A 27932-nucleotide genomic window follows, 5' to 3' on the forward strand; every position below is an offset into this window, starting at 1 on the left:
TTATTTTCATTTTATTTTATTTGTAAATGTGCACTGAGCGCTGAGTCTGTCTAAAGTGGACTGCAGTGTTTAATAAATAAATAAGAAATACAGACGTGAATTACACTTTAGCAGACCTCCTGGGTCAGGTCATCTCTTCTGTCACTTTGTGGTTTTCACTCTCTGACCTCCTGCCTCACATTAACTGTTCACCCTCAGTGTTTCCTCAGATGTTCTCTCTGTGAGCTCTCAGCTTTCTCTTTAAATCTCCTCCTCCTCCTCCTCACTGAGCCCAGACAAGTATTCACTTTCATTTCTTCAGAAGTCACTTCCTTGTTTGTCTGACTGATTCTCTCTGCCTGCCTCTCCTCAGACTGACGATGGCTGAAGCCCAGCTGTGTGGATTACAGGACGAGTTCACCTGCTCAATTTGTTTGGACACCCTGACTGACCCTGTGTCACTGCACTGTGGTCACAGTTTCTGCCTGAAGTGCCTCTCCGACTGCTGGGATCAGAGCCAAGTGTGTAGCTGTCCTCAGTGCAGACATGTCTTCATTGTGAGGCCTGAACTTAAGAGAAACACTCTGCTGAATGAAGTCATCAATAAATTAAAGAAGACGACACTCAGTTCTCCTCCATCTAAGAATTATGCCGGCCCTGGAGAAGTGGAGTGTGACTTCTGTACTGGGAAGAAGTTCAGAGCGGTGAAGTCCTGTCTAACCTGCTTGGCCTCTTTCTGTCAGACTCACCTGAAGCCTCACTTTGAAATAGCAGCCTGGAAGGGACACAAGCTGACTGATCCTGATAGAAATCTAAAGGAGAAACTCTGTGAGAAACATCAGAAAAGTCTGGAGATGTTTTGTAGAACCGACAAGACATGCATCTGCTTGATGTGTGGAATGATTGAACATGATGGACATGAAAAGGTTGAACTGGAGACTGAAAGAGAAGGAAAACAGGTGAGTGGATTTTAGTGTTTAATGGAAGCTAAAATAAAAGGGAGTTAAGTGATACGTAAACGTAGTTTGGCAGAGAAATCTGTTCTTTCATGTTGAGGCGTCTCAGTTTGCTTGTATAGGACAGCAGGGAGCTGAAGCCTTTGGTGAGAGTGGGTGGAAGACATGAAACAGTCCAGGATGAGATACACAGTGTGATCCATGGACAGTCGAGTGAGCTGAGTGCTCTTATTAAACTGAGCGGAGGTTCTTTGTGTTCTGATCACTTGTGTCTCGAGTACCTCAGGCCTCTCTAAGAGACATGTTACACTCGCATATTAGTTAATATTGACTAGCAAATTGTGCTTGTGATAATTTCAGAAGAATAAAATCATTAATGAAATGAGATGAGGGAGAAGAACATCACGCATTACAGACAGAAAGGAAATTATTTTAATAAGTGGTGACTTGTGAGAGGACTCAATCTTAGAATAGTTCCATGATTAGCATGGGATGTTATTATAGTCACTTACAACAGCATGGCTATTTACAATACAAAGTGTAACATGAAGAGGTGTAAAGAAAATATTGGATAAGAAGGGAAATGCAGGGCACATGTAAGTAAGTATGTGTAAAGTGTGGCCGTCAGGTCATGTAGTATACTGAAGTCTATAAGAATTGTCGGAAAACACAATTTGTTGCATAAACATTATTGTCAGCAAAAATATTCCCCTGTGTGTAACCCGCAAGTAGATGTTCATTTAACCCGGTTTTGGTATCACTCTGGAAAATGTAGTGTACAACTGGCCATGGGTAAAAACAGGGCTGGCAAAGAAACTCTGACGTTATTAAATGTTTGTCGTTGTAACTTGGTTACAGTCGCACAATATGCTAAATGATCAGCGAATTGCTTACACCGTAATACAGTGGTTCTCAACCTGTGGGGCGGGCCCCCGTAGGGGGGCGCGAAGTAACAAAAAGGGGGGCGTGAAGATGTGAAAAAAAGAAAACAAGAATCAAAAATATGAAAAAAAATCTGTTGAAACCAAAACAAATTAACTTAAACTACATTCTGATACTACTGTAGAACAATAAATATAGAGTTAGATAAATGTCGATAAAAGTTAAGTAGGTATAATAAAATATGCATCTACATTTCAAAAAAATGTTAGGGGGGGCGCGATTAAAACTGCTATGAAAACTCGGGTCGCAAATACTTAAAGGTTGAGAAACGCTGGCGTAATGTAACGGGAATATCTTGTTTTGAGTTGTCAGTGTTATGGAGTTTGTGTAGTTTTTCTGTCGTAATGTTTCTTGTTGTCTGGCAGTTTGCCGCTGCCTTTCATAAAGGCTGTGTGGGTGATTAGTTTTTTGTTCATTGTCCAGGTTCAAGACATGTTGTCACTGATCTTTGGATAATGTCGTTCTGTGGTTTGTGATATGCTCTCTTTGTTGTTCTAAGGTATCTTGCCTGTGCTGGTTGGTCTGGCGTGATGTCCATGTTTATGCTTCTGTGTGTTGGTGTGAGTATGTAGGCCAGCAAGACCATTTCTGTTGGTCACAGCTACTCTGTATTTGCCTTTTCATTTAATCAGGAAAGTTACATTGAAATGAAGGAAAGAGATGGTGTAAGATGGTAATGTCATAATGCAGTTTCAGTCAGTAACAAAGTATGAACCGAATAAACAGTCAAATACCACAGTCGATGATTGGTCACAATGAAGAATTGAAGACTTGAAGAGAACCCTAAGACTAAAACTCTGCCAGGAACACGGATTCCTCGCTATTGTTGTGGAGGGATAGTTTATATTGAGCACGGAAGGACACAAGTGAAATAATATAAGGATGTTTAGCATTAGATCTAAAATTCTCATAATATGTATAGATTTTTAAGTGGCTTTATAATAAAGATGTTCTCATGTTATTATGTTATTAAGTAATTCTGCACCTAATTAGTGATCAGACATAATTTAATGTAGTCAGCTCCTTGATGATTACACTTTATAACTGTGAGATGAACTCTGACCTTTAAGAGTTTGGAAAGAACCCCACAAAGTTTATCAGTTCTGCAAATATTTGTTAAATGTGTGTATTCCTACATTTATATGAAGATTAAAACTCACCATCTACACTACATGATCATCGTATAGTGAGATTGGATAAAAGGCCGTTAAATTCAGTTGTGATTAGGAAATATGGCACAGGGGGTCTTAAAATTATTAGTAGAACATCAGAAATTTGGAAAACAAGTGGAGATCATCAAGCCCTTTTGTTTTGCTATTAATTATGCTATCCCAAAATTTCCTCCACATTGTTCTTTAAGGTTGTCAATGTTTCTGCTGCAACTCCATGTCTCAGTAATTTATTCCAAAGTCCCACAACTCTTTGTTTAAAGAAATGCTTCCTGACTTCAGCTTTTAATGCATGTCCCCTTATTTCCATTAATGTCCTTGAGAATGTAATTCACCTTTAAGAAGAAAGAATTCTGCTGGTTTATGAATACCTTTTAGGATTTAAAACACCTGGATGAGGTCCCCACGCTGTCTCCTCTGCCCACACTAAACAGGTTTAACTTTCTGAGTCTGTCACAGTTGGCCTTGTCCTGAAGTCCTGGATGCCCATGGCTGCTCTGCTCTCCTCTGCTCGGCTCCATGTGCTGCTTTGTCTTACTTCTGTTTCACTTGAATATCAGCACCTCAGAAGATTCAGACACATTTTTAGAAGTCCTGTGTAGCTCCTCACATAAACTGCTTCAAGGCCTCTTGATTGACTGACGTTTCTTCATTTATGACGTCCAAGGATTCTAATTTTCCAGGCCAGGCAATTTGACTCTGCTCTGTGCTCTTTACTCCAAGAAAGCAAACATATAGCAAGCAACATTTTAAACAATTGTTGTATTTATGGGCTGTTCTTCTGTTTATTAAATTTATTTGAATCACTGAACTAATTCATGGTGGATTTTCACTCCTGGTCTCTTTATGTCATCTACTTTTTAACTGTTTGTTCATTTGGGTCAATTCCTGAGATGCCTCAAAGATAAACATCTGGTTTTAAATTTTCACCAGTAATTTAATTTACTATATTTACCCTAAAGTGTATAAGTTTCTAAAGGTTCTGTCGTGTTTGGATGAGGAAGGAGCTTTTGATGGAGTTGAATGAGGATATTTGTGTACTGAATTGTGCAAGTTTGGATTTGGATTCAATGTTTGTGCATGGATTAAGTTACCGTACAGCAGTTCAGAAGTCTTGGTTTCTATAAATAAGATCCATTTTGACTTTTTCACTTTAGAATGTGGAACCAAACAGGGATGTCCATTATCAGCAATGCTTTTTGTAATTGCAATTGAACCCTTAACTTTACCCAGACTGGCAACTACACAACCAACACTATTGACTTGGCTAACTTGAGGATTCTGCAGATAATAACAACAATAACATTTATTTCTATAGCACATTTTCATACAAACAGTAGCTCAAAGCGCTTTACATAATGAAGAATAGAAAAATAAAAGACACAGTAAGAAAAAAAATAAGTCAACATTAATTAACATAGAATAAGAGTAAGGTCCAATGGCCAGGGGGTCAGAACAAAAACAAAATATAACTCCAGACGGCTGGAGAAAAAAATAAAATCTGCAGGGATTCCAGACCATGAGACCGCCCAGTCCCCTCTGGGCATTCTACCTAACATAAATGAAACAGTCCTCTTTGGATTTAGGGTTCTCACGGAAGGAGCTTGATGATGATGATGATGATGATGATCACGTGGACTTCTGGCTTTTAGTCCATCAATGTTGGTGCATCATGATACTTTGAGTAGGTGGAGGTGGCGCAGGCCGCCACCACAGAGAAACCGGAAAAAAAAACAGAAGAGAGAGTAGGGGTCAGTACCGATTTTAGAGCCACCATGAATAGTTACATATAAAGTATCAGGATTAAGTTAAATTAAGATTAAAATGAAGTTATAAAAAGGCCATGTTAAAGTAATATGTTTTCAGCAGTGTTTTAAAGTGCTCTACTGTATCAGCCTGGTGAATTCCTATTGGCAGGCTATTCCAGATTTTAGGTGCATAACAGCAGAAGGCCGCCTCACCACTTCTTTTAAGTTTAGCTTTTGGAATTGTAAGGAGACACTCATTTGAAGATCTAAGGTTACGATTTGGAATTTAAGATGTCAGACATTCCGATATATAAGATGGGGCGAGATTATTTAAGGCTTTGTAAACTATAAGCAATTCTGAAAGACACAGGTAACCAGTGTAGCGACATCAAAACAGGAGAAATGTGTTCGGATTTTCTTTTCCTAGTTTGAAATGTTTTCAAGTGATTTATGTCTGTTTTGGGTAATCCTGAGAGCAGTGCGTTACAGCAATCTAATCGACTAAAAACAAAAGCGTGAATTAATTTCTCAGAATCTTTCAATGATATAAGAGGTCTAACTTTTGCTATATTTTTTAAGTGAAAAAATGCTTTCCTAGTGGTCTGATGAATATATGATTTAAAATTCAGGTTACAGTCAACAGTTACCCCTAAATTTTTTACTTCTGTCTTAACTTCTAATCCAAATGCATCAAGTTTATTTCTGATAACCTCACTGAATCTGTTTTTGCCAATCAATACAATTTCAGTTTTCTCTTTATTTAACTTGAGAAAATTACTATTCATCCATTCAGAAATACCAGTAAGACATTGTGTTATTGATTCGAGAGAGTCGGGGTCATCAGGTGCTACTGATAAGTACAGCTGTGTGTCATCAGCATAGCTGTGGTAGCTCACGTTGTAACTTGAGATAATCTGACCTAACAGGAGCATATAGATTGAGAAAAGAAGCGGACCCAGGATAGAGCCTTGTGGAACTCCATTTAGAATATCATGCGTCTTTGAGATGTGATTACCACAACTAACAAAGAATTTTCTCCCTGCCAGGTAGGATTCAAACCAATTTAAGACACTGCCAGAGAGGCCCACCCATTGACTAAGGCGAGAAAAAGCCGTACTCCTTACTAACAGTCCATTTTCCCCAAGCGACAAAATAACAGGCAATGCAAACTATTGATGTAAAATCAAGTGCAGGTATATTGAAAGTGAACAAATATATATACAAGCGAGGGGGGACCCAAAAATAACCAGAAATATTTTTAATACAATTACTCTCCTTCAAAGTACTCTCCATTGGCGGAAATACACTTATCTAACTGTTTGTTCCATTGTTAGAAACATTTTTTAAATTCGTCTGAATTAATGCATATTAATGCTCTTAATGTTTCTTGTTTTACCTCTTCGACGTCAGCAAAACGCCTTCCTTTCAAGTCTTTTTTCATCCGAGGGAACAAAAAGAAATCACACGGAGCTAAATCTGGTGAGTAGGGTGGGTGGTTCAGGGTTGTCATACCGTTTCAATAACAATAGTTTCTGCAACACTTTTTTCAAGAAGAAAACAAAATTTCACTGCCGCGCGTTGCTCACGATAATCAGCCATCGTAACAAAATGACGCTTGCACAAAACTACTTTTACAAAATTCACTGAACACAAGCACAACCTTCCAGACTGATGGCACTTGGCAGACTGACTTGTGAGGAGTGTAACTAGATCGCCTTAGCGGCCCAACCATGTACTACAAGTACCAACCTAACAACAATAAAAATCTGGTTATTTTTGGGTCCCCCCCTCGTATATATACAAAATTCCCCCTATCCCAAAGACACCTGTGAAAAATTATATACATAATCTATTTACCCCAAGCACACGAATTTACAGTTATAAAAAAAAATTCAAAGCCTTCCCTTGCCCCTAAACAATAAATGAATACACACAGAATACAAAACACGAACACAGATCAAAACAAACGGCAATTGGAATATATGAGTCCAGAGTTATTAAAGTCCCGAATTTAATGAATACTGTCTGAAATATTTTGCTTCGTCGTGAAAAAAACACAAAACAATCTCACCGTGTGAGTCCTCGGTAGTGACAGAATGAAATCCGAACCCCGGGGTTGCTCAGTGGTTGCAGGTGATGATTTGGAAGACGAAAGTGAAAATGACTTCTTTCTCCTCTCCACCTCTCTTTTATTTTTGATCTTCTTACCCCCCTTCTGTTCTTCGAACCTCTTATTTAAAATACAAATATCCCGGATGAAATGATTGTTGAAATCGGAAATTCCAGTCTCGGGGTTTCGGTCTCCCTGCATCGTCCTTCCCCATTTGTTTTCCGGGGACAACATTTACTTATACACACGCACACGATAGTAAACGGGATGATGTAAACAGAATGCGACTCAGCACAAACACAAAAAAATACCTACTATTATGTACACCCGCTACAAACTGTTCACTTCCAGAAGCACTCAGAGGTAAAAGACATCATAATGAATGGTGTTGAAAAACAAAATGTCTTCATGCTGACCTGGTGCGCTTTATTGCAGATCCATACCTGATATTGTTCATCCAGAGTCCAGCTCTTTTAAAATTCCAGAGTGCTTCCATGTTTGCTGACTTTTAATGCCTTACTATATATGCTCTTCTTTTAAACCTAACACCCTGCTCCTCGACTGTCTACCAGACACATTTGCATCACTAGAATTGACCCATTTTGGGTTTTCTTTACACCTTTCAGTCCACACCTTCTGATCTCTTCATCCTAATAGATGGATGACCGCTACCCCTGAATTCTGTTCTGTTTATTACACAATTAAGACTCTGGACAGGCTGCTTCTTCTTTCTTTGGTGTTTAAATATTTTGTGTTAATAAACAGTCAGGAATTACACTGATGAACTCCGTCTCTGCTTCATAGAATTTCCCAGTTAATATTTTGACAATAATGTCCATCATTACTATCATAACCTCCGTAAATTTGCATTTTTCCAAATAATTAAAAACCTGGAGATATTTTTTCAGTTTGCAGTATTTTTTGTATTGTCCTAATTGCTGCAGACTTAGTTCATTGAAGATAAGCTGACAGTTAAAATACAGTTATAAACATTTCAAATTACAAAATGTACACACATAAGAATAAAGATTAGTTTAAACAGACATTAAACATAGCAATTTCAATTGACTAACATAAAAGGATCACACGGGACACCTCCATTAATATCGTCATTGAGACAAGGCCAGCTAACAAAAGAGGAGAGGAAATCAAAAACTACAACTGTGAGCAAATCTGGAGGAAATAAACCTCAGGAGGGTTGATGGCCATTTATATGACTTGAAGTCCGAGACGGTGACACGTCTGAAGACCTCAGCCTACTGGCCACCCACCTCCTGCTGGTCCTTCTACCGTACACGTCTGTGCTGGGCAGGCTAATCGGTCCTTTAACTCTTCAACTCCAAGGCTCCCGATACCTCAGGTCTCTCAGTCATGGGCTACTAAACAGCTTGGCAGGCGAGAAGTGAAACAGAAAAATACTGGAGCAAAAAGAGAAAGATAATAGTGGGTGATTGGTAATAGTTCATCATGATTATATTACTTACACTTTTATACAAATGAGTAACAAACAAAGACATAATTAGCACAGCTAACAATCAGGCCTACCAGCTATGCCAGGCTAAAGTGGTGACTCATCGGGCTGAGAGTGAAGGGGCATCTCTTATATGAGCAGGCTGATCAGATCACAGCTATAAGTTTGACCTCCTTCTGTTGTTTTATTAATCCTTGGACTCTGTGACACTAGAGGGCGCTGTCTCTCCTCCAAACCCACAGACAAAACATTCAGACACTAGGTAAAACTATCAGAAATAATTTTAATTTCTTCTTTCTGATATTGTGCCATAGTAGACACCATAATCACCACTATAAGCCAATAAATCAATAATAATACAATAATAATAACAATAAAGATCCTCCTCTCCTCCCAGCAGCTCCGTCACTCTACCTCCCAACTCCGGCTCAGCTCGCTGGGTTTCCCATAGTCCTTTATATAGTCCTTGACCTGGAAGTGCTCCTGTCTTTCAGTCCATGTGATTCACTAGCACTTCAGGGTCAGTTGAAGATTTATATTTTTCTTCAGCCTGGAAGTACTTCTGTTCTTCCATCCCTGTGACTTGGGAGTACTTCCGGGCTATAGGGAAAATAGAAGTCCCTGTGTCTCCCTGCAGCATCACACGACAGCACCCATTGCTCCCAGCAGGGCTGCGAAGTCGACCTCCCTCTCCCACGATGTCCTGTGGGGCCTGGATGTGTTGGCTGGGATAAGCTGCCAGCCATCTCTCACAACTCTTTAGTAGACTGAAATCATGAGATCTTAATGTGCACTTGGTGTGAATGTGCAGATTGGTTCAGATACGTACAGCAAGTGGGGCCTCAGCCATTTAAAGCTGGATATGCCTGTTTGATACTCTTATTTGTATTTGGTGGTCTGTAGCCCACTCCTAATGTCAGGCCTGTACCCTTGATGCTCTCTGGTCAAATCTCTGTACCCTCACTGATTGGAAGCACTTGGTTGTTATTGAAATTCTACACCACTAACACACATTGACATTTATAAATTTTGTATATCAATTTCTGTTCTTGGCCTTCGTTGGCCTTAGTCAGGTTTCATTTTCTGCCATTAATTTGTTTTCTTTTTGATGACTTCGCGTATTTAAATTTCCTATTTGAAATGTATCACCAATTTTATTTTGATTTATCCCCTGTAGTCAAGACTTATAAGCCTGGCCCTTTGTAAACTCACGCTCATGTTATTTGTGCTCATTTTCACTCTCATTAGAGGCTTTCACTCTTTTGTGACTTACTCTTATTATTATAATCTTTTTAATTTATTAGCCTTATGTTTTTATTTTCCAGTCCTCTACTTTGATTCTATTCTCAGACTTTTCTCCTCTGCTGCTTTAGTGACAGTTAAAATTACGAGGTGAGCCCTCCTGTCACCATTCATTTCTCATCATTTATTAAGTTTTTCTCTTTTATTTGTTTTTCTATTTTTTCTTTAGTTCTTTTTTCACTTTTCCATTTTCCACGTTACATGTTCTTATGTTGGTTGTGATGTTTATCTCTTATTTACAGGAGTTTAGTTCTCGTCACTTCTTATTTTTTAATTCTATTTTATTTTGTTAGAAAATTGGGCTCAATGCCCTGAAGGATTTGTTTTTATGCCCTTGATATGCGTTTGCTGTGTTTTTGAAGTGTTTGATATTTGAAGTCTGTTGACGTAATAAAATGTTTCTTCCCCACCGATACAGACGTGAAGTGAGTGGACTGATCTGCCTGATCTGACTCACCCGATACCCGCAGGTCTGCATTTGTCACACCTTCATCAGTTTTCTTCAGCACAGACTCACATCTTCTTATTATTTCTGATTTCTTTTTGTCTTCTGCAGTTTTATTCCATCTTCTTGTCTAACTGATTATATGCCCAGACACTCACTCCTTTAAAAAATGTAAGATTTGTTACGTCTCTCTCGTTCATTGGCTCATTCGTCACTGTACTGATGTTATTTCACTATTACATATTTATATATATATGTACTATTCTGATTTTGATGTTATTTTCTATTCATAATATATTAATGTATTTCTCTTTAATATATGTCATTTTTTTCTATTAGTATATTTTTTTCCTATTAATAACCGCCCCAGCTTATCCCTTAGTCTTATTAATATCACTGCCTGTTTCTCATTTTGAGTTTGTAAACCTCGACTTCTTAAACTCCTTGTTAAAAGTCCACGACTGACCTCTTTGTTTGCCTTCTTATAACATCAGTGGATCCCATGCCAGGGGTGCAGCTGCCATCTGCTGTAAAAATCACCCTGATGCCCATTAGCCCTGTGCCCCTCCATTTTAAACCCAACGTGAGCCTCATGTTAAACTCTCTGATCTCTCCAGTCATCCCAGGAGTGTTTTGTGTCACAGACAGCACTTGTGATAAGACCACCGGGTGCCTTCTCCTCCATTTACACTCTTTTCTTACACAATTGCCAGTCTGCTCTTACTTTTGTCACTTACTGTGACATTGACAATGACAACTGGATCTGCGCCTCTCTGTAAAATAGCCAAACCACATGCCCTTCAAGCCATAAAGCAGCCCACTGTGTGCGACTCGTTTGCTCTTCTTCATGTTTGAACTCTGAGTTAGTTAACTTTCACTTGTGTTATTATTTATGTCTCAGATCTTCAGTTATGTTTTCTTTAAGTATTTCTATTAGTGACTCCTTTGATTTATTGTCAGATTTCTCTGAGCTCATTAAACTCCTCTTCAGATTTCACTTTTTACTGAACTCCTCAGACTCACTCGTGTCTTCTCGGCCTCAGTTATCTCACTTGACTCCATAAAATGACCAAACACTTGATAAAGTTCTCACAAGTCTCAACACCACAATGGCCTTGTTGGTCCTACAATTGCAGTCCTTAGCCATCCGAGGTCTCCTGGGTTTGCAGGTTTCTTCAGTTTTTATGTGTGAAGCTCTGATATCCTGGTTGTCGATGTGATGTCATCTAAATCTCAAAGACTGACTCGTACACAAGTGAGCATTCAGACTGTCTCCTTTATTTGTAGATCTCTTCAAGCCCAAACTCCATCTTGAATTGAACTGTAAAATTAAACCTTTATTTGAATGTTTTTTTGATATTAATATTTGTTTAATTAAATCTCTGTGTGTCACCTACTGTGTCAATAAGCAGACAAGTGTTATAGAAACAGTAGGTTGTGTCCTAGAATGTGAAACAAATGTGTCATACAAATTTAATCACTCAAAATGACACCCCAAGCTGAGAAAGTGGAAGAGAATTCTGATAAGACCCCCATGTGTCCTCTTGTGTGTCCAAACAGAAACAGCTGGTGGCAACACAGAGTGAAATTAGGAAAAGACTTGAAGAGAAAGAGAAGAAACTGAAGGAGACGAGGAGGACAGTGGAGGAGATGAAGGTGAGTGGAATTAAGATAACACTTCATATCAAAGAGAGAAGAAAAACTAAAAGTGTTGTGAGAGTTTGTGGTGATGACGTGTGAGGACAGGGAGACGGAGAAGGAGAGAAGATGGTTTATCGTGTCCTTCATGGCGTTTCACTGCTGACAGCATTTCATGTTTTAGTCATTAGGAATTCAGACCACAAGACCCTCATGTCCTCAGGTTTCTCATTCCTCCACTTAAAGGTGACTTCACTCCCCCTAACAATAACTCATAATGAAGGTTGGCACTGATGTTCTGAGTTGGATCAGTCGACACAATATTCCCTAATGGACTTTCTCTGTTCATTCTGATATGTCGCAGCTTTATTGCACTCCATAAGTGAAGGTGTTAGGCTGCTGGACTGAGTGCCGATAACGTGCACCTCCACCCTCCATCTGATTTTTTTAAGCATTCATATTTTATGACAAAGCACAGTAAGATGGTGCAGTGGTCAAGTATGTTGCCTTCCAGATTACCATTCATTTCTCCTTTTGTGAAGTTCACCACTCTAGGTCTTTTCCCACATCCTCCATGTCATTCTGGTTTATTGTAAGTGACTGTAAATTGCTCCATTATGATTTCTGGTGTGGATTTTCTTTGTTACCTGGCCACACATTTGACTGCCACATATCTGACTGTCTAGAGTTGCATCCTATTCTTCCAGGATCCATTTATCTATTTAGTTACACATTTCTGTGCCCGGACAGACAAAATTCTTCCAATCTGATTTATCTGTCAGACTTACATTAAATAGCTTAGCTCCGCATGGTATCTTATAGTACAATACAATACAATACAGTTTATTTTTGTATAGCCCAAAATCACACAGGAAGTGCCGCAATGGGCTTTAACAGGCCCTGCCTCTTGACAGCCCCCCAGCCTTGACTCTCCGAGAAGACAAGGAAAAACTCCCAAAAAAACCTTGTAGGGAAAAATGGAAGAAACCTCGGGAAAGGCAGTTCAAAGAGAGACCCCTTTCCAGGTAGGTTGGGCGTGCAGTGGGTGTCAAAAGTAGGGGGTCAATACAATACAATATACAGAACAGAACAAATCCTTAATACAGCATAATAATACAAATTTTAGAAGCACAGAGCAGAATTTAACAGTAGATGATATCCCATAATAAGATTTGGATATTTTTAGAGTCCTGGAGACCTCATCCATCAAGCTGCCTTCCCATTTGGCCATTCCACGGCTGAAACGTTGCTCAGCCAGCCAATGAAAGGACCCCTTTTCCCATGATTCCTGTGATCCACCATCAGGGATGACTTTACCATAGGCAGGCAAACAACTTGTCAGGTGGGCCGTGGCACCAATGGCCACATTTGAGTACCGAGAAAGAAACAGAATAGGTGAGGGTTAGTATTCAAATTATAACATCATGTTACTTATGTTTTAGTGCTAATGACTAACAACAGAGATGCAGCCTGTACAGTTAATCAGCAGCTCTAGTCAGGATATACTAAACTGAAGTAGTGAGTCTTCAGCGGGATTTAAAGGCTGAGACCGAAGGGGCATCTCTTATAGAAGCAGGAAGACCATTCCACAGTTTAGGGGCCCTGTAACTAAAAGCTCGACCTCCCACTGTTATTTTATTAATCCTTGGAATCCTAAGCAGACCGGCATCTTGAGATCTTAATGCGCTCAGGTTTGTAAGTCATGATAAGTTCAGACAAGTAAGCGGACCTTGGCCATTTAATGCTTTATATGTTAAAAGGAGGATTTTGAAATCTGCCCTAAACTTAACTGGGAGCCAGTGTTAAGATTTAAGAACTGGAGTTATGTGTTCATATTTTCTTGTTCTTGTAATAATTCTTGCAGCCGCATTTTGGATTAACTGGAGGCTGTATAAGAACAGTTTGAACAGCCAGTGAACACCGCATTGCAGTAGTCAATCCTACTAGAGATAAATGCATGAATTAATTTCTCACAATCCTGTTTATTTAGAAAGCGCCTTAATTTCCTAACATTTTTAAGATGGAAGAAACATGTTTTGGACAACTTTGTAATATGTGCTTTAAATGACATGCTAGAGTCAAAGATAACTCCTAGATTGCGGGCTGATTCAGTAAAATTAATTGGGATTCCAACTGAGTTAAATGACGACAAAATATTGCTGTGATCAGCGTCATTCCCTCCAACAATTAACATCTCTGTTTTATCTGTATTTAAAGACAAGTAGTTCTCATTCTTCCATTCCTTTAATTCACTAACACAACTAATTAAAGACAACATCGGAGAAACTTCATTTGATTTAAATGAAAGGTATAACTGGGTGTCATCTGCATACGAGTGAAAATTAACATTATGTTTCCTAATGAGAGATCCCAGTGGAAGCATGTAAAGTGAAAACAGTAAAGGTCCCAGTACTGAGCCCTGCGGGACACCATATTGAACTTCTGTGTATAATGATGGAGTACTGTCAGCACATTTCTGTACATATTGGAATCGATTTGATAAATAAGAACTGAACCAAGCGAGCACGGGGCCTGTAAGCCCAACATCGTTTTCTAGCCTGTGCAGTAAAATAGAATGGTCAATGGTGTCAAATGCTGCACTTAAGTCCAACAACATAATTACAGTGGAGTTTCCTTCATCAGAGGATATCAGAATGTCATTTACAACCCGTGTTAGTGCGTTTCTGTACTATGACCAGTCGAAACCAGACTGGAATTTCTCAAATAAATTGTAATGTAAGGTGTGACTGAAGCTGACTGGCGACTACTTTTTCTAGTACTTTAGAAAGAAATGGTATATTTGAAATAGGCCTATAATTATTTAGTATGTGTGGGTCTAGGTCTGACTTTTTAAGTAAAGGTTTAATGACTGACACTTTTAGTGCATCAGGTACGGTGCCATGCAGTAATGAACTATTGATAATGGTTAGAATAGGCTGCAAGAACATCCATTGCACTTTTTACTAGTTTTGTTGGCACTCGATCAGGGAACAAGTAGTGGGCTTCATTTTAGTAATTAAAGTTAAGACTTCCTGCTCAGTTAGAGGATTAAAATTACTAAAGTGCTGAATGCAATGCAGGGTCTGCTAAGCTAGCATTTGGTTTGTACTGTGATGCTGAGATCTGGAATCTTATATTTTTAATTTTCTCATTGAAGAAGTTCATAAAGTCTGTACTGCTAATATCTGTTGGTATTTTGCACTGTTGATCTGAATTCCAATTTTTTAATTTAGCCACTATTCTAAACAGTACCCGAGGATTTTTATTATTGCTATCTATTAATGTAGAATAGTATTCTGAGCGAGCTTTAAAGAGGGCTTTTTTATATTTATTTACACTCTCTGTCCATGCAATTTGAAAGACATGTAGCTTTGTTGTTCTCCATCTGCACTCCAGTACTTAACACAGCAGGACCAGACAACTAGGATGTGTCCTTCTTGTCAAAGAGAGTGGGCAGAAGACAATGTGTCCCTCATTATGGTACAGTCCAATAAAGAGACAGAAGTGATTGTCATTGCTGAACAAGTGACTGAACGTGAGTCCTCCTGACAGACTGACCTCCATACTGGTTTATGCTTTTATGTTTTTTACTTGTTTTGTTATTGAATTCCGGCACATTAGTGAAATATGAAATGCCCCATCTAAAGCCATGCTGACTGCTCACTGATACTCCTCTTCTTGATCTTTGTTCCTCAGTCTTTTCCTGAAAATTGCTTTCATTAATTTATTTGTGATACATATTAAACTTACATTAGTGCCCATCCAGTTGAAATATAACCCATCCCAACTTATTCTGACACCAAGATTTCAGATATGCATTAAGCCTTTTCATCTACAGTATTTAACCACATGTGTACCAGTGTTTGCAGCACAGATGGAAATCCTGAGGTAACCACTTTGTCAGTTCTGCTTTTTAGCTTTGTAACCAACTCTTTGCCCTGCAGAACTGGCAGTCTGATCTCCATATTTCAATTGTACAATGACAACTAGACAAGCTTGATGATGACATTTGGATCCTTCACTGCTCTGGCCAGGAGCCTATCCAGCTATCCACAAAGGTTTTCTATCTGTGTACCCAGAAGGCAACACAACATGTGAGACTCTCTGTATCTGGAGCATAACTTCATCTAAATTCCCATAATACCTGAATCCCTGACTTATAACTACTTTTAGGGCTCCTTATCCCTGCCTACTGTCTCAGAGATATCAGAGTCACTGTGCAGCTCTGCAAGGTCCTGAAAACAGCTGAACACCTCCAGCTTTGGGGTTGGTGATCCTGGACATTGTGCACCTCATACCCCACACTTACATCCGACTGTGACCCACCTGCACACTAACTTTCACCCCAAAGACACTCAGATGAGCCGTACAAATATAAGTCACAGTGGCAGTTATATAAAGGAAATAGAAATGCAGCAACCTGGCATATAAAGACTCACAACTCTGAGGACTACAATTAAATACAGTTGAGTGAAGGTTAATAAGACACAATTCATGTAATTCAGTTACAACATATCAGCTTTTCTCCACAATACCAATTCTTCTTCTTCTTGTTACTTCTCAGTTCTCAATCCCAGGATGACCAGGAGAGGCTCTTTTAAAGACACATCTCTGTAACACTCCCAGAGTCCTCACAGGACAATAGAGCTGTCCTGACAATGACTCTCATTGATCATACAGATCATCTTATTAAGGCAGCACATTCCATACGGTCTTTCAGGTGCCTCTAGAATATGCTGCTACCCAGAGTACCAAGGGTCTGCTACGGCCCTCATCCCAATTCAAATTATCAATCACTACATCAGAATACCAATAAAAGTGTCTTAGGACTGTTTTTTATTTTTTTTTTTATTTGGTGATTCAATTTTTTATTATTCAACTATTCAACCAGATCTCTGTGGAAAGAGTGATGAAGGAACATGATAAGAGCTTCAGAGATCTGAAACAGTGCATTGAGGAAGCCCACAAGAAACTGACTGAGAGGATCAAAAAACAAGAAAAGAGAGAAATGGAGAAGGCTGAAGGAGTCATGGAGCGACTGGAGAAGGAGATTGAGGAGCTGAAGAGGAGAGAAGATGAGCTGAAGGAGCTTTCAGAAACCAAGGACCATCTCTACTTCCTACAGGTGAGAGTGACACTTCACAGGGAGTCTGAACAGACTGGGGTGTGTGGGACCGGAGAAACTTTAAAGTCAAATTCAAAGGATCTGAGGAGTTTTTACAAATGGCAAGAACAGGCCATTCAGCCCAATGTCACATTTGCCTAATATTTCCACAATTTATGCAAAACTCTCTAAATTCCTGCCTTTATCTCTGTCCATCAAATAACATCCTATGGTGGTGTCATTTAAAATTAAACTTATTAAGTTTCATTAATAACCTCCCACTTCAGTTTTACTGCACTGATCAATGTAACTCTTCTGTGACCTTTTTTAATATGAAAATTTGAAATATCCACCAGCAGTTGACTTCTCTTGTAAACTCTGTACATGGAACATTTTATGATCCCCCTTCTTCTTCTTTTCTTACTATTTTTAAACTCCCAACTGTGGTTGAAATATCTGATATTATTAAAAATTCCAAACCCTCTACCTGTCAGCTGGCTCCAGTTCCTACTGATTTCTCTTTCCTCTCTAATAACTAACATCATACATTCTTCTCTTAACTCTGGTCTTGTTCCTTTATCTGTTAAAATGGCTGTGATAACTCAAATTCTCAAGAAATCTGGTGCGGATCCCTACAAATTAAATAATTATCATCCAATCTTAAATTGACCTTTCCTTCCTGGAAAACAGTTGCTGTGCAGGCTGACTCTGACCTCACTGACAATCATTTGTTTGAACAATTTCAGTGTGGCTTTCGTCCATTTCACAGTACAGAGACAGCCCTGGTTAAAATCACCAATGACCTGCTGATGGCCACTGACTCGGGGCTGTTGACCACACTTGTGCTCCTTGATCTGAGCCCTGCCTTCGATACAAAATCTCATGATATTCTCCTTGAGTGATGAGAATCGATTGGCATTATTGGCACTCCACATACCTGGTTCAAATCTTATCTCTCAGATCATACACAGTTTGTACAACTAAAAAAATTCAGATGCCAAGTTTGCCCAGTTGTTAGTGATGTTCCCCAGGGCTCTGTCTTGGGTCTCCTTCTATTTATTATTTATCTTCTGCCTTTTGGTCGTATCTTTAGGAAATTTGATGATCACTATCACTGTTATGCTGATGACCCCCAGCTCTATCTGTCTACTAAGCTGATTCCACTCTTCCACCTTCTTCCTTCTCTGACTGTCTGCAGGAAATTAAATCATGGCTGTCTGCTATCCATCCATCCAGTTTCTAACCTGCTGAATCCGAATACAGGGTCACAGGGGTCTGCTGGAGTCAATCCCTGGCTGTCTGCTAATTTTATTAAATTAATTAATGATAAAACAGACGTTCTTCTGGTAGGAACTACATTTGTTTGGGCACATGTGATATTTCATTGACTATTGATAATTCTCTAATCTCTTCTTCCTTCCAGGTTAATAGCTAAGGTGTCGTTCTAGATAGCACCTTAAAATTTCAGGCTCATATTAATATTACAACTCATTTGGCATATTTCCATCTATGTAATATCAGCTGTTTATGTCCATCTCTTTCATTTACCAGCACTGCTATTCTCGTTCAAGCTCTGGTCACATCTCGTATTAATTATTGTAAGTCTGTCCTCTTTGGTCTTCCTCATAAACTCCTTTACAACTTCAGATGATTCAGAATGCTGCAGTTCATATTATTACCAGAACACCTTCCATTGAACACATCACTCCAGTCCTTCAGCAGCTTCACTGGCTCCCTGCTAAATGTCACATTCATTTTAATATTCTGCTAATTATTTACAAGACCCTCCATAATCTGGCACCTCCTTATCTTCCTCACATCTCCATTCCTTCCCATATCCTTAGATCTTCTTCCTCTATTTATCTTATTATACCTCCTGCTCACCTGACTACCATGAGGTTTAGAGATTTCAGCCGAGTAGCTGCTCACCTCTGGAACTCAATGCACAAGATATTTGTAATATTGACTCTCTTCCTATCTTTAAATCTCACCATAAAACATCTTTTTAAGATGACTAATTCTGTTTGATTTGAATTATAGTTAAAAAAGTTAAATTTAATTTTATCATTGTATTTATCCTAGTTTTATTGTACTGTAATATTTTATTAATATTACATTGTGGGATTTGTTATGAATGTATTCTGTAAGGTGTCCTTGTGTGCCTTAAACGGTGTCTATAAATAAAAAAACAAAATCCATCCATCCAGGTGAATCCAACCACTGGGTCTTGCTGGAGCCAATCCCAGCCAACACAGGGCACAAGGCAGGAACCAATCCTGGGCAGGGTGCCAACCCACCGCAGGACACACACAAACACACCAACACACCAAGCACACACTAGGGCCAATTTAGAATCGCCAATCCACCTAACCTACGTCTTTGGAATGGGAGGAAACAAAAATACAAAATGATGATTATTATTATTATTATTATTATTATTATTATTATTATTACAGGGAAATAGGCAGGGAAATATGCAGTTGTTTGTTTAAGGAAGGTAATTTGCATGAAATGTATTCTTAATAATTTAAATTTTGAGCCACCTGACAAAAGAAGACACCAACTCCTTCACATCTTTAAACACTTCTGTCATGTCACCTCCTCATGTCTCTCTCCTTTACCTGATGACATTCAAATCCTTCAGCATTTCCTCACAGCTCAAACCCCACAGTCCAGTCTGGTCTCTCTCTTCATCTTGACTTTCTTTTGTGCTGTTTTCTCATTTCTCTAACACACAATATTCCTGATGTGGTCCCACAAGTGTGTTCTACAGGGAAGATTATAGAACTGTGATGAGCTCACAAAAGGCTCTCAAGTCTTTCTGATAATTTATCCTCTTTCTTCTGTTATTCCAGACCTTCCCCCACAGCCTCACATTTCAGTTTCTTAAAATGGCAGAAACACCAAATTGTCTCATTGCGATTTCTAGTGTGGGTTTGATCTTGGAATGAGCTGGCAGCCTGTCCAAGGTAGCCCACTCTCTGATGCCCATTTCTTCCAGGATTCATTTATGAGAAATGTCTCATTCAGCAGAGTCAGAACTCTTCACACACATTTCTGTGCCCAAACAGACCAAACTTATCCAACTTAATTTATTTAGCGCAGACTCACATTAAGGATTCCTGCACCATCTAGTGCACTAAAATACTAAACACAGTCAGTCCAGACCAATGGGTTGTGTATTTATTTCAAAGAAAGTAAGCGAGCACAGTGTGTCACTCGACAATGTGTAGTCCAATCCAGACACAGAGGTGAGAGTTGAAGAAGTAGAAGTGAAGGAGAGCCAACCTCACAGACCGACCTTCAATTTGGTTTATGGTTTTATGCTCATCTGCTTTTGTTGTTTTCTCCTAGAATTCCTTCTTATTAGAAATGCATGAAATTCTCTCTACACCCATGCTGACCATGACATTTTTCAGCCTGCATCACATTCAAAGTTCAGTTTCATGTCTCTTTTATATTTTTATTTTTTCTCCAGCCTCTGGAGTTTTTTTTTTTTTTGTTTTTTCTGTCCACCCTGGCCAACGGACCTTACTTATTCTATGTTAATTAATGTTGACTTATGCTTATTTTTTATTATGTCTTCTATTTTTCTATTCTTCATTTTGTAAAGCACTTTAAGCTACATTTTTTGTATGAAAATGTGCTATATAAATAAATGTTGTTGTTCTTTTATTTATTTATTTCTGTTAATGTTGATTTTGTTGAGTATCTGCATTATTCTTTGTATCTGATCCCGCTTATAAGCTGCCTGTGTTACATTTCATGTGTCTTGTGTGTGTTTCACCAAGAGATGGGCCATCTTCTAATCACTGCCACGAACTTCACTTTCACCTTATAAATCCTGAGGATCTCCAACAGTTTCATTGTGAATGTGCTCTGCAAGTTTGTCGTGCTCGTGTTCTTTTAGCTGTGCCTTATGCTTTTGAGATTTTCTGGATTTTTCAGCCTGTGCTTTGTATTTAAACTGCTCAGTTTAGATTCTGTTTTTAAACTTTGTTTGCTTTAGATGGCCTTGTTTGGATCAACAGAGTGTCTGTGTATTTAAAATACTACTTTGTGAAGAATAAATCTTTAATTATATAAAGATTCTATCTATCTATCTATCTATCTATCTATCTATCTATCTATCTATCTATCTATCTATCTATCTATCTATCTATCTATCTATCTATCTAATTCACTTCATCTCAGTACATTAAAGAGCCCAATGCCTTGTTTTGTCTGCTAAGTCCGTTCTTCACCTGCCTGTCCGCTGCCCCCTCAGTCCACCTATCTACAGTCTAATGACTGACCTCTTATGGACTCCTGAATGAAAATCTTTTTGAAAGTCAAGGAACCTGACGTCTTGTGGTCCACTATAATCAAATATTCTCCTATAAATAAGCAATAAACGAATGAAAAGTAATCTATCAAAACCCAAACTCTCTGCTCACCATGCTGATCCTCACTTGAGAGGAAGTCCTTCTTATTAATGTACTTTTTATTTCTCCTCATCCCCTCCTCTCTCCTGATGCAGGCTTTCTCATCTTGCTGTGTCCTTCCTACTCATGGAGACTCACTCAGCTTCACTGTCACTGCCGCTTTCTCTTCTGAGGACCTGCTAAAGGAGCTGTCAGGTCTGAAAAAGAGTCTGGAGAAGATCGGTCAGTGGGACATCTTGCCTTTGACTCCATCAGGTACAGAGTCTGGTCATGTTGTGTGCATTGTTAAAGTCCATTAGGACCAGAGTGACAATAACAAGGACAGTGAGGTGCATGAAGAATGCCTGTTCATTAAGATTTATCCATTTTCTCTATTAGTAATTTTTTGTAGTGCTGTTCACAATAACAAGCTGAGTGATGACACACTCTCATAGTAAGCAGCTGCTTTTATTCAGAGTTCTTGATATTGTGAAGGATGGCCAGCATCATTACTCAGCCGGGACACCCTTAGGATGGAAGGACAGGGGGAGACAGATTGCACAGGGCTTTATCTCCCCCCAGACACTAGATGCAGTGAGTCCAGACTCAAATTCCCACATGAATGCCTGCAGGGAATGCTGGGAATTATAGTCTCAGTGGACAGCCATGTTGGACCCCATGGGGGACTCAAAGGGGAGGTGTATGACTGGGGAATTCCTATGTCTTGGGTTTCTGCCTCACTTGGAAGTGCTGAAAGACCACTTCTGGGGCAGCTAAAATAAAAGGGACTGCCTAACTTGCATCACGGGGCCATAGTTGGGAGGAAGGAGGACAAATCATGCGAGATGAATGGAAGATACAGTGAGAGAGAGAGTATTGATCTTAGTGTACTTGTGGCCATGGTGGTGGGAAACCCTTATAGAAGAAGAGGTTTCCCACACTTAAAGACTTTTTGCCTTTTAACCTGTGTCCATGCCTGTTTGTGTTGGGTGTTTGGGGAGCTGTAGTGCCCCCTACTGTTCACAATATATCTCTCCTAGCAGAGTAAAACAGCCGCTCATTAAAACAGGCTACTGGTACAATAGTAAGTCCATCTGTTCTGATCATGTTGCACATTTATGGAGCTCTGTCCACCCGACATGCTCGCTCTTACATCCCTCTTACTTTGTGCTCCTTTTGCTTTTGCTCATCAGACATGTTAGGCCTTACAGCCATCAGTTTTTTTGTGCTTTTGTTTCCTCTGTTCATCGGACATTGCTGTAATCTGTTGGAGACTCAATATGATACATGATAACGGTTTGACACATCTAATTCTGGGGTTGATGCCCCAGACAGTGTGCACCCTTTACCTTACACCTTCTGACCGTGACCCACCTATTTCTACCTGTCTGGTCTGGAATCTCCTTCTGTGCCACCTTGGGGGTACACACTATCTCTCTAAAGGACACTTGGGCCAAGTCAGCCAATTCTGCACTACAACGCAGGGCAGTTCAGTAACCCTGAGCTCAAGGTGCCAGATCAGCTACCATCTCCTGCAGATGTGGCCTTGATAGACAACTGACTCTTCCAAAACATCATCTAAAAAATCCAACATCCAAGAGGACTTGCATTGAATTGGCTTCATTATTAAAATTTGATTTGGGATTAGTAAAACGGCCTTATCTTTTTTTTTCTTAAAATTAATTGTTTTGACTTAAATGGTAACACTTAGATCTGCTGGAGCTATTTTACACCTTCTGTCCCCTTAAGCTCCTATGCTGTTCTTCCTCTCAGCTGCCAGCTGTTTGTCCTTCTAGGAGGTGAACTTTACTTTTCTCTGTGTCTTCTCCTAACTTTGCACTTCTCTTATTCCTTACGTATAAGCTCTGCATTCACACTGTTTGTATTACCCCATATTAATGAACCTTTACGCTGTCGCCCACTTAACTATTCTACCTTCAATCTAAAATAAAGAAATAAATCAGACTTTACTACCTTATCTGCTCCTACAGCCCCTTGTGCCTGATTGGGGGTCTTAACACTAGAATTACCAGAGCCTACGGAAAAACTTGTAGATCCGTCCCACCTTAAATCGATTCTCACCTCTCGGTCAGCGTCTTTTGTCCTGTAAATGTGGCGATAAATAGCAAGCAGCAAGCAGCCTACTATCACATCTCCCCACCACCGCACAGTTTTCTCAGCTCAAGTCTGTTTACCTGGGTGTCATTTGCTTAGAGTTGTATAGAGTGAGAAGTCAAGCAAAATGACACCTTTTATAAATATTATATCGTTATTTGGAACACATGCATTTCATGTGTGTTCCGTGTCTACAACATTCTATGTAAACACATTGTTAAAACAGAAACGTTTTTCATGTTTTAGTAATAATTGACAAAATGTAGACATGAAGTGTATAATGTGTGAATCCTGAAGTGCAAATATCAAACACTTTCACAAAAAGTACAAATATAACAGAACAAGTACGCTTTTATTCAAGAATATAACTGCAGGAAAAGAACCCGCGTTAGGGTACAACATCGACACGCATTTGTGACACTTCGGAGGAGCAACGGTATCAACTGCTAACTGATAATCAAAACTTCAAAAGTTCGATCTTGGATGAGTCCGTTTTGAGAAGTGAGCTGCTCTTATTCTTACTATCTTAGAATAAAAACACATTTGATTTCAGTCTGTAACAGCCAGTGTAAATGTGTTATACTTGTAAAGGTTAGCTTTGTTTTTTTTTTATTCAGTTTTATTCTCTTAGTCACATTCACAATCGCCTTACCACCCACCCCCACCATCTGACACTGCTGTTTTCACATAAAGACGCGCTATAACAGAGGTGAACTCGGATCATGATGACGGTTCTACATCGGATAAAGAATGCACTTTTGCCGTTGCTGTACTTTGTATATGTACACAGGAATCTCTGCAGTCTACTTGTGACTTTACACTGTAGGAAGTAAGTAGATAAATAAAGGTAAATTAGTAAATAACATTTGATCTGGGTCTTATATACAAAGTACAGCGACTGCAGCTTCCTTAGCAGCAACCAAAAACCCAAATTTTTAAGAGCAAAATGTATTTTTATTTAACTCTGTGTCTGTAACCTTGTGACCCTCTGGAATTGTGATACGGTCAATACAAATTGAAATACTTATGGGTCTGTGGACATTGGATGAAAAAAATGACTTCTGCCCTGCACAAAGTAGACGTCTTAAAATGTGCCAAATGTTGTTTGTTAGTACAAAGCATACTGCATCTCTTCGGAGAATCCTTGGGTACCACTGGTCTGACTTTGAATGAGGCACATGACCTGCATTGTGAGGAAGCGTCAGTTACGACACTACGGCCATGTGGCATGATTATCTGAGGTGACCCTCACTGTTGATGTCCCAAGTGGCTGGATCAAGCCAAGGGGACACCCATTTAACACCTGGCTGTGGCAGATAGAGGGTCATTTCCATAGGGTGGGACTGCATGTCTGCCTGGGGGGTTGCCAACTAGGATCCCAAGCTGTTTCATTGTGTGGTGGGTGTGGCAACACGCTGTATCAGTGCATGCCCCCCAAACTCACCTGACCTGTCCTGATCTGAACTGACCTGACCTGACCTGGTACTGTTATACTACATTTTTCTTTATGTCACTATATCTGGACAATACTGTTATGAGTTTTATTCACATGTGCATGTTAACTGTGGCACACAGGGGCTCAGCAGTTAGAATTGCTAGCCAAGCATTGGATTAGATAGCCAAAGATAACTGGAGGATTGTATAGTCAAGCTTAAACACAGAACAGTATTTCTGTCCTCTATCAGCACAAATCTTCTTTCCTTATTGGGAGAATGAGAATCGGCATGTAAGCACTATGATATTTCTGTATTTTGTGGGGGAGGAATTCAGCCCTTGTTTGGAGACAGAGAAGACCAGCAAATGAAGCAAGACATTATAAAAGGTCTGGACAGTGGCCAGACCCTTCGAGACTGTGTCGACACAAAGAGTTGTCGAAAAACCTCCCAGCGTGGGGACGGAGAAAATGGCTGACTGTGTTGATCCAGATTTCCCACCTGGATAAAAGTCTGTCCATATGCCTCCCCGTCTGTAACCGCGTAAAACGTCAGTAAATGTAAGCTAAAAGATATTTTGTCTCATGTGATTCTTGTACCACCGTAATCACTATGGGAGGGATATTGCCTTTTCTGGTATATTATGATATTGTTTAATTATTTAATAAGCCACAATATTAAAAGAACACATTTCCAAGAGAGCCAATGCCTCTGCAGGAAACAGGTACAAAATCTGTGGAGGTTTGTAAAGTGCTGTACAGATTTGTTTAAACACACAGTAAGATAAAGCAGCGCTGCACTGATGAACATAAATGGAACCTAACAATGGCTGTCCATGAACAGAACTGCTGGGCTGTGGCCAACTGACAACACAGAAGAGGGAAACAGAAAGTGAGGTGACGAGGGTTAACAGGTCAGACATGTGTGCGCCCAAATGCATCGGCACTGTTTACTACCAGGAAGAAAGTCTGAGATCTAATGGTGGATTGGACTGGGCAGGTTGAACTCAGTCAGTTTCTTATCATGAAGCTCTGAGATGTTGGTATCTAAAGCAGACGTCAAGTCCACAATCGAGACCCTCACATGTGTCTGTGGCTCATTAAAATGTTGGTAAATAAAACTCACTTCATCATCCACACACCGGTGGGCTCAGTACACAAACATGATCTCCATGTTTTGTTATTTTATTCAACTGCACTGCATTTGTAATAAGAGTCTAAGAATTTAACATTATAAAACTCCATCTTAACATTCTCCATTCTTCTCTTTTCTTTGTATTTTCAGGTCGTGAAGCTCCAGTCTTCACCTTACAGCCTCCTGAACCTCAGAGCAGAGAGGAGTTTTTACAATGTGAGTCTGTCAATTCATGGAGTTTATCATCATTTCACTTTTAATATCTCAGGCCAGGCTTATGACATGAAAGCATTATGTGAGTGTGGTGGGACTGATGAGCTCAAAGTGACGGGGGTCCAGTGACTGGTGCATTATGGGATATTGAGATTCAGGACAGGCAGGCACCAAAGCAGTCTGTTGGACTTGAGTCTCTTAAGTGTCAAGTGGACTCATGGGAAATAAAAATGAAATCCTGCCGACTACGCCAGGTCCTCCTGTCACTCCAGTCCTACCTCCATTGTTCTTTTTCCTTTGTCTCATTTCTTCATTTCACTTTCTGCTGTTTTCCTTTTCTCTTTTCTCCTTTCTTTATCTTTTTATTTTAGTCATTCCATTATAATATTGATAAGAATTATTTATTTACACAACATAAGGCACACAATGAAAGCAGCTCAGTGTGCTTCACATAAAACACATTTTCCGCTTCCATTAATATCTACATATACAGTCTATGTGTGTAAAGATGAAGACAAAAGGACTGTTTTATAAAAAAAAATCCCAGCTTTCTGTGAAAAAAGTTAAAGTTGACTAAAGTACTTGGCCATTCTGTTCTCCATAGAGCAGACACTTTGATTTTGATTCATAACTTAACTTAACATATTGTAAGAATTAAACTAAATGAAAATAACAGAAGGAAATATTGGGAGACCTTAGATGTTAAAAGACATCATTGGATTAGAATCAGCCCTCTAATGAGACTCTCAGGGGTCTTCAGTCACTCAGTAAAGTCCTCACTTAGCTGTGATATGTCATTGTGTGCCTCACACTGAACTTGGACAAGAGAAGAAGAGGAAAGGTTGAAGGTCACAGCCAAGTGTGGTCAAGGTGAAGACTACTCACTTACTGAATGAAAGGGGGCTTCAAGATAGAAGACTCCACTTGTGAAAGACAGCACTGGAGTCTCGTCAGCACAGCTCCTGATTGGTTCTTGTTAATTGTCTGTGTTGTGCTCCGCCCCCACTTCCAGATTTCCTCACTCATTTTCTTTTCTATCCTTTCAGACTTCTGTCCTCTCACACTGGACATCAACACGGCAAACAGAGAAGTCCATCTGTCTGAAGGGAACAAGAAGGTGACACGTGAGGGGACAAAAGCAGAATATCCTGATCATCCTGACAGATTTGACTGCTGGACTCAAGTTCTATGCAGAGAGGCTCTGATTGGGACTCGCTGTTACTGGGAGGTGGAGTGCAGTGGAGACTACATGAGGATTGGAGTTGCATATAAAGGAATGAGAAGGAAAGGAGTGGGAGTGGAGTGTGGCCTTGGAAACAATGACAAGTCCTGGAGTTTGCTGTGTTTTCATTCCCAGTACTCTGTGTGTCACAATAACATAGAGACTGTAATCATTGCCCCCTACAGCCCCAGAATAGGTGTGTATCTGGACTGGCCTGCTGGCTCTCTGTCATTTTATAGCGTCTCACACACAATGACCCTCCTGCACAGGTTCAACACCTCCTTCACTGAGCCCCTCTGTCCAGGGTTTGGATTTGATCTTGGTCTTAACTCCAGTGTAACAATCAACCATCTGATACCATGTGACTACTGACCAGTACCCTCCACCGGTCACTTGATGTCCCCACAAGCTGAGGTGTCTTTGTGTTTGTAGTTTGGATGAAATTAAATTTACAGGAATTCAGCACCTCTGCGATTGAATTTGTGGATGAGAATGCAGGGCAAGTGTAACTGTCAGGGTCTCCATTATTGGGTTTGAGTAGCCAATCA

General features: G+C 39.7%; 1 protein-coding gene across 1 annotated transcript; it reads left to right on the plus strand.

Moving 5' to 3' along the window:
- The first annotated feature begins 311 nt into the window (after positions 1-311).
- Positions 312-27932, plus strand: LOC120528437 (tripartite motif-containing protein 16-like). Its single transcript, XM_039752591.1, has 6 exons — positions 312-938; positions 11683-11778; positions 16652-16885; positions 21384-21543; positions 26100-26165; positions 27209-27932. Exons 1-6 carry the CDS (start codon positions 360-362, stop codon positions 27754-27756), a joined length of 1683 nt encoding a protein of 560 aa, XP_039608525.1. The 5' UTR covers positions 312-359; the 3' UTR covers positions 27757-27932.

The sequence above is a fragment of the Polypterus senegalus genome, chromosome 4 (assembly GCF_016835505.1).
Source record: "Polypterus senegalus isolate Bchr_013 chromosome 4, ASM1683550v1, whole genome shotgun sequence".
Classification (NCBI taxonomy): domain Eukaryota; kingdom Metazoa; phylum Chordata; class Cladistia; order Polypteriformes; family Polypteridae; genus Polypterus; species Polypterus senegalus.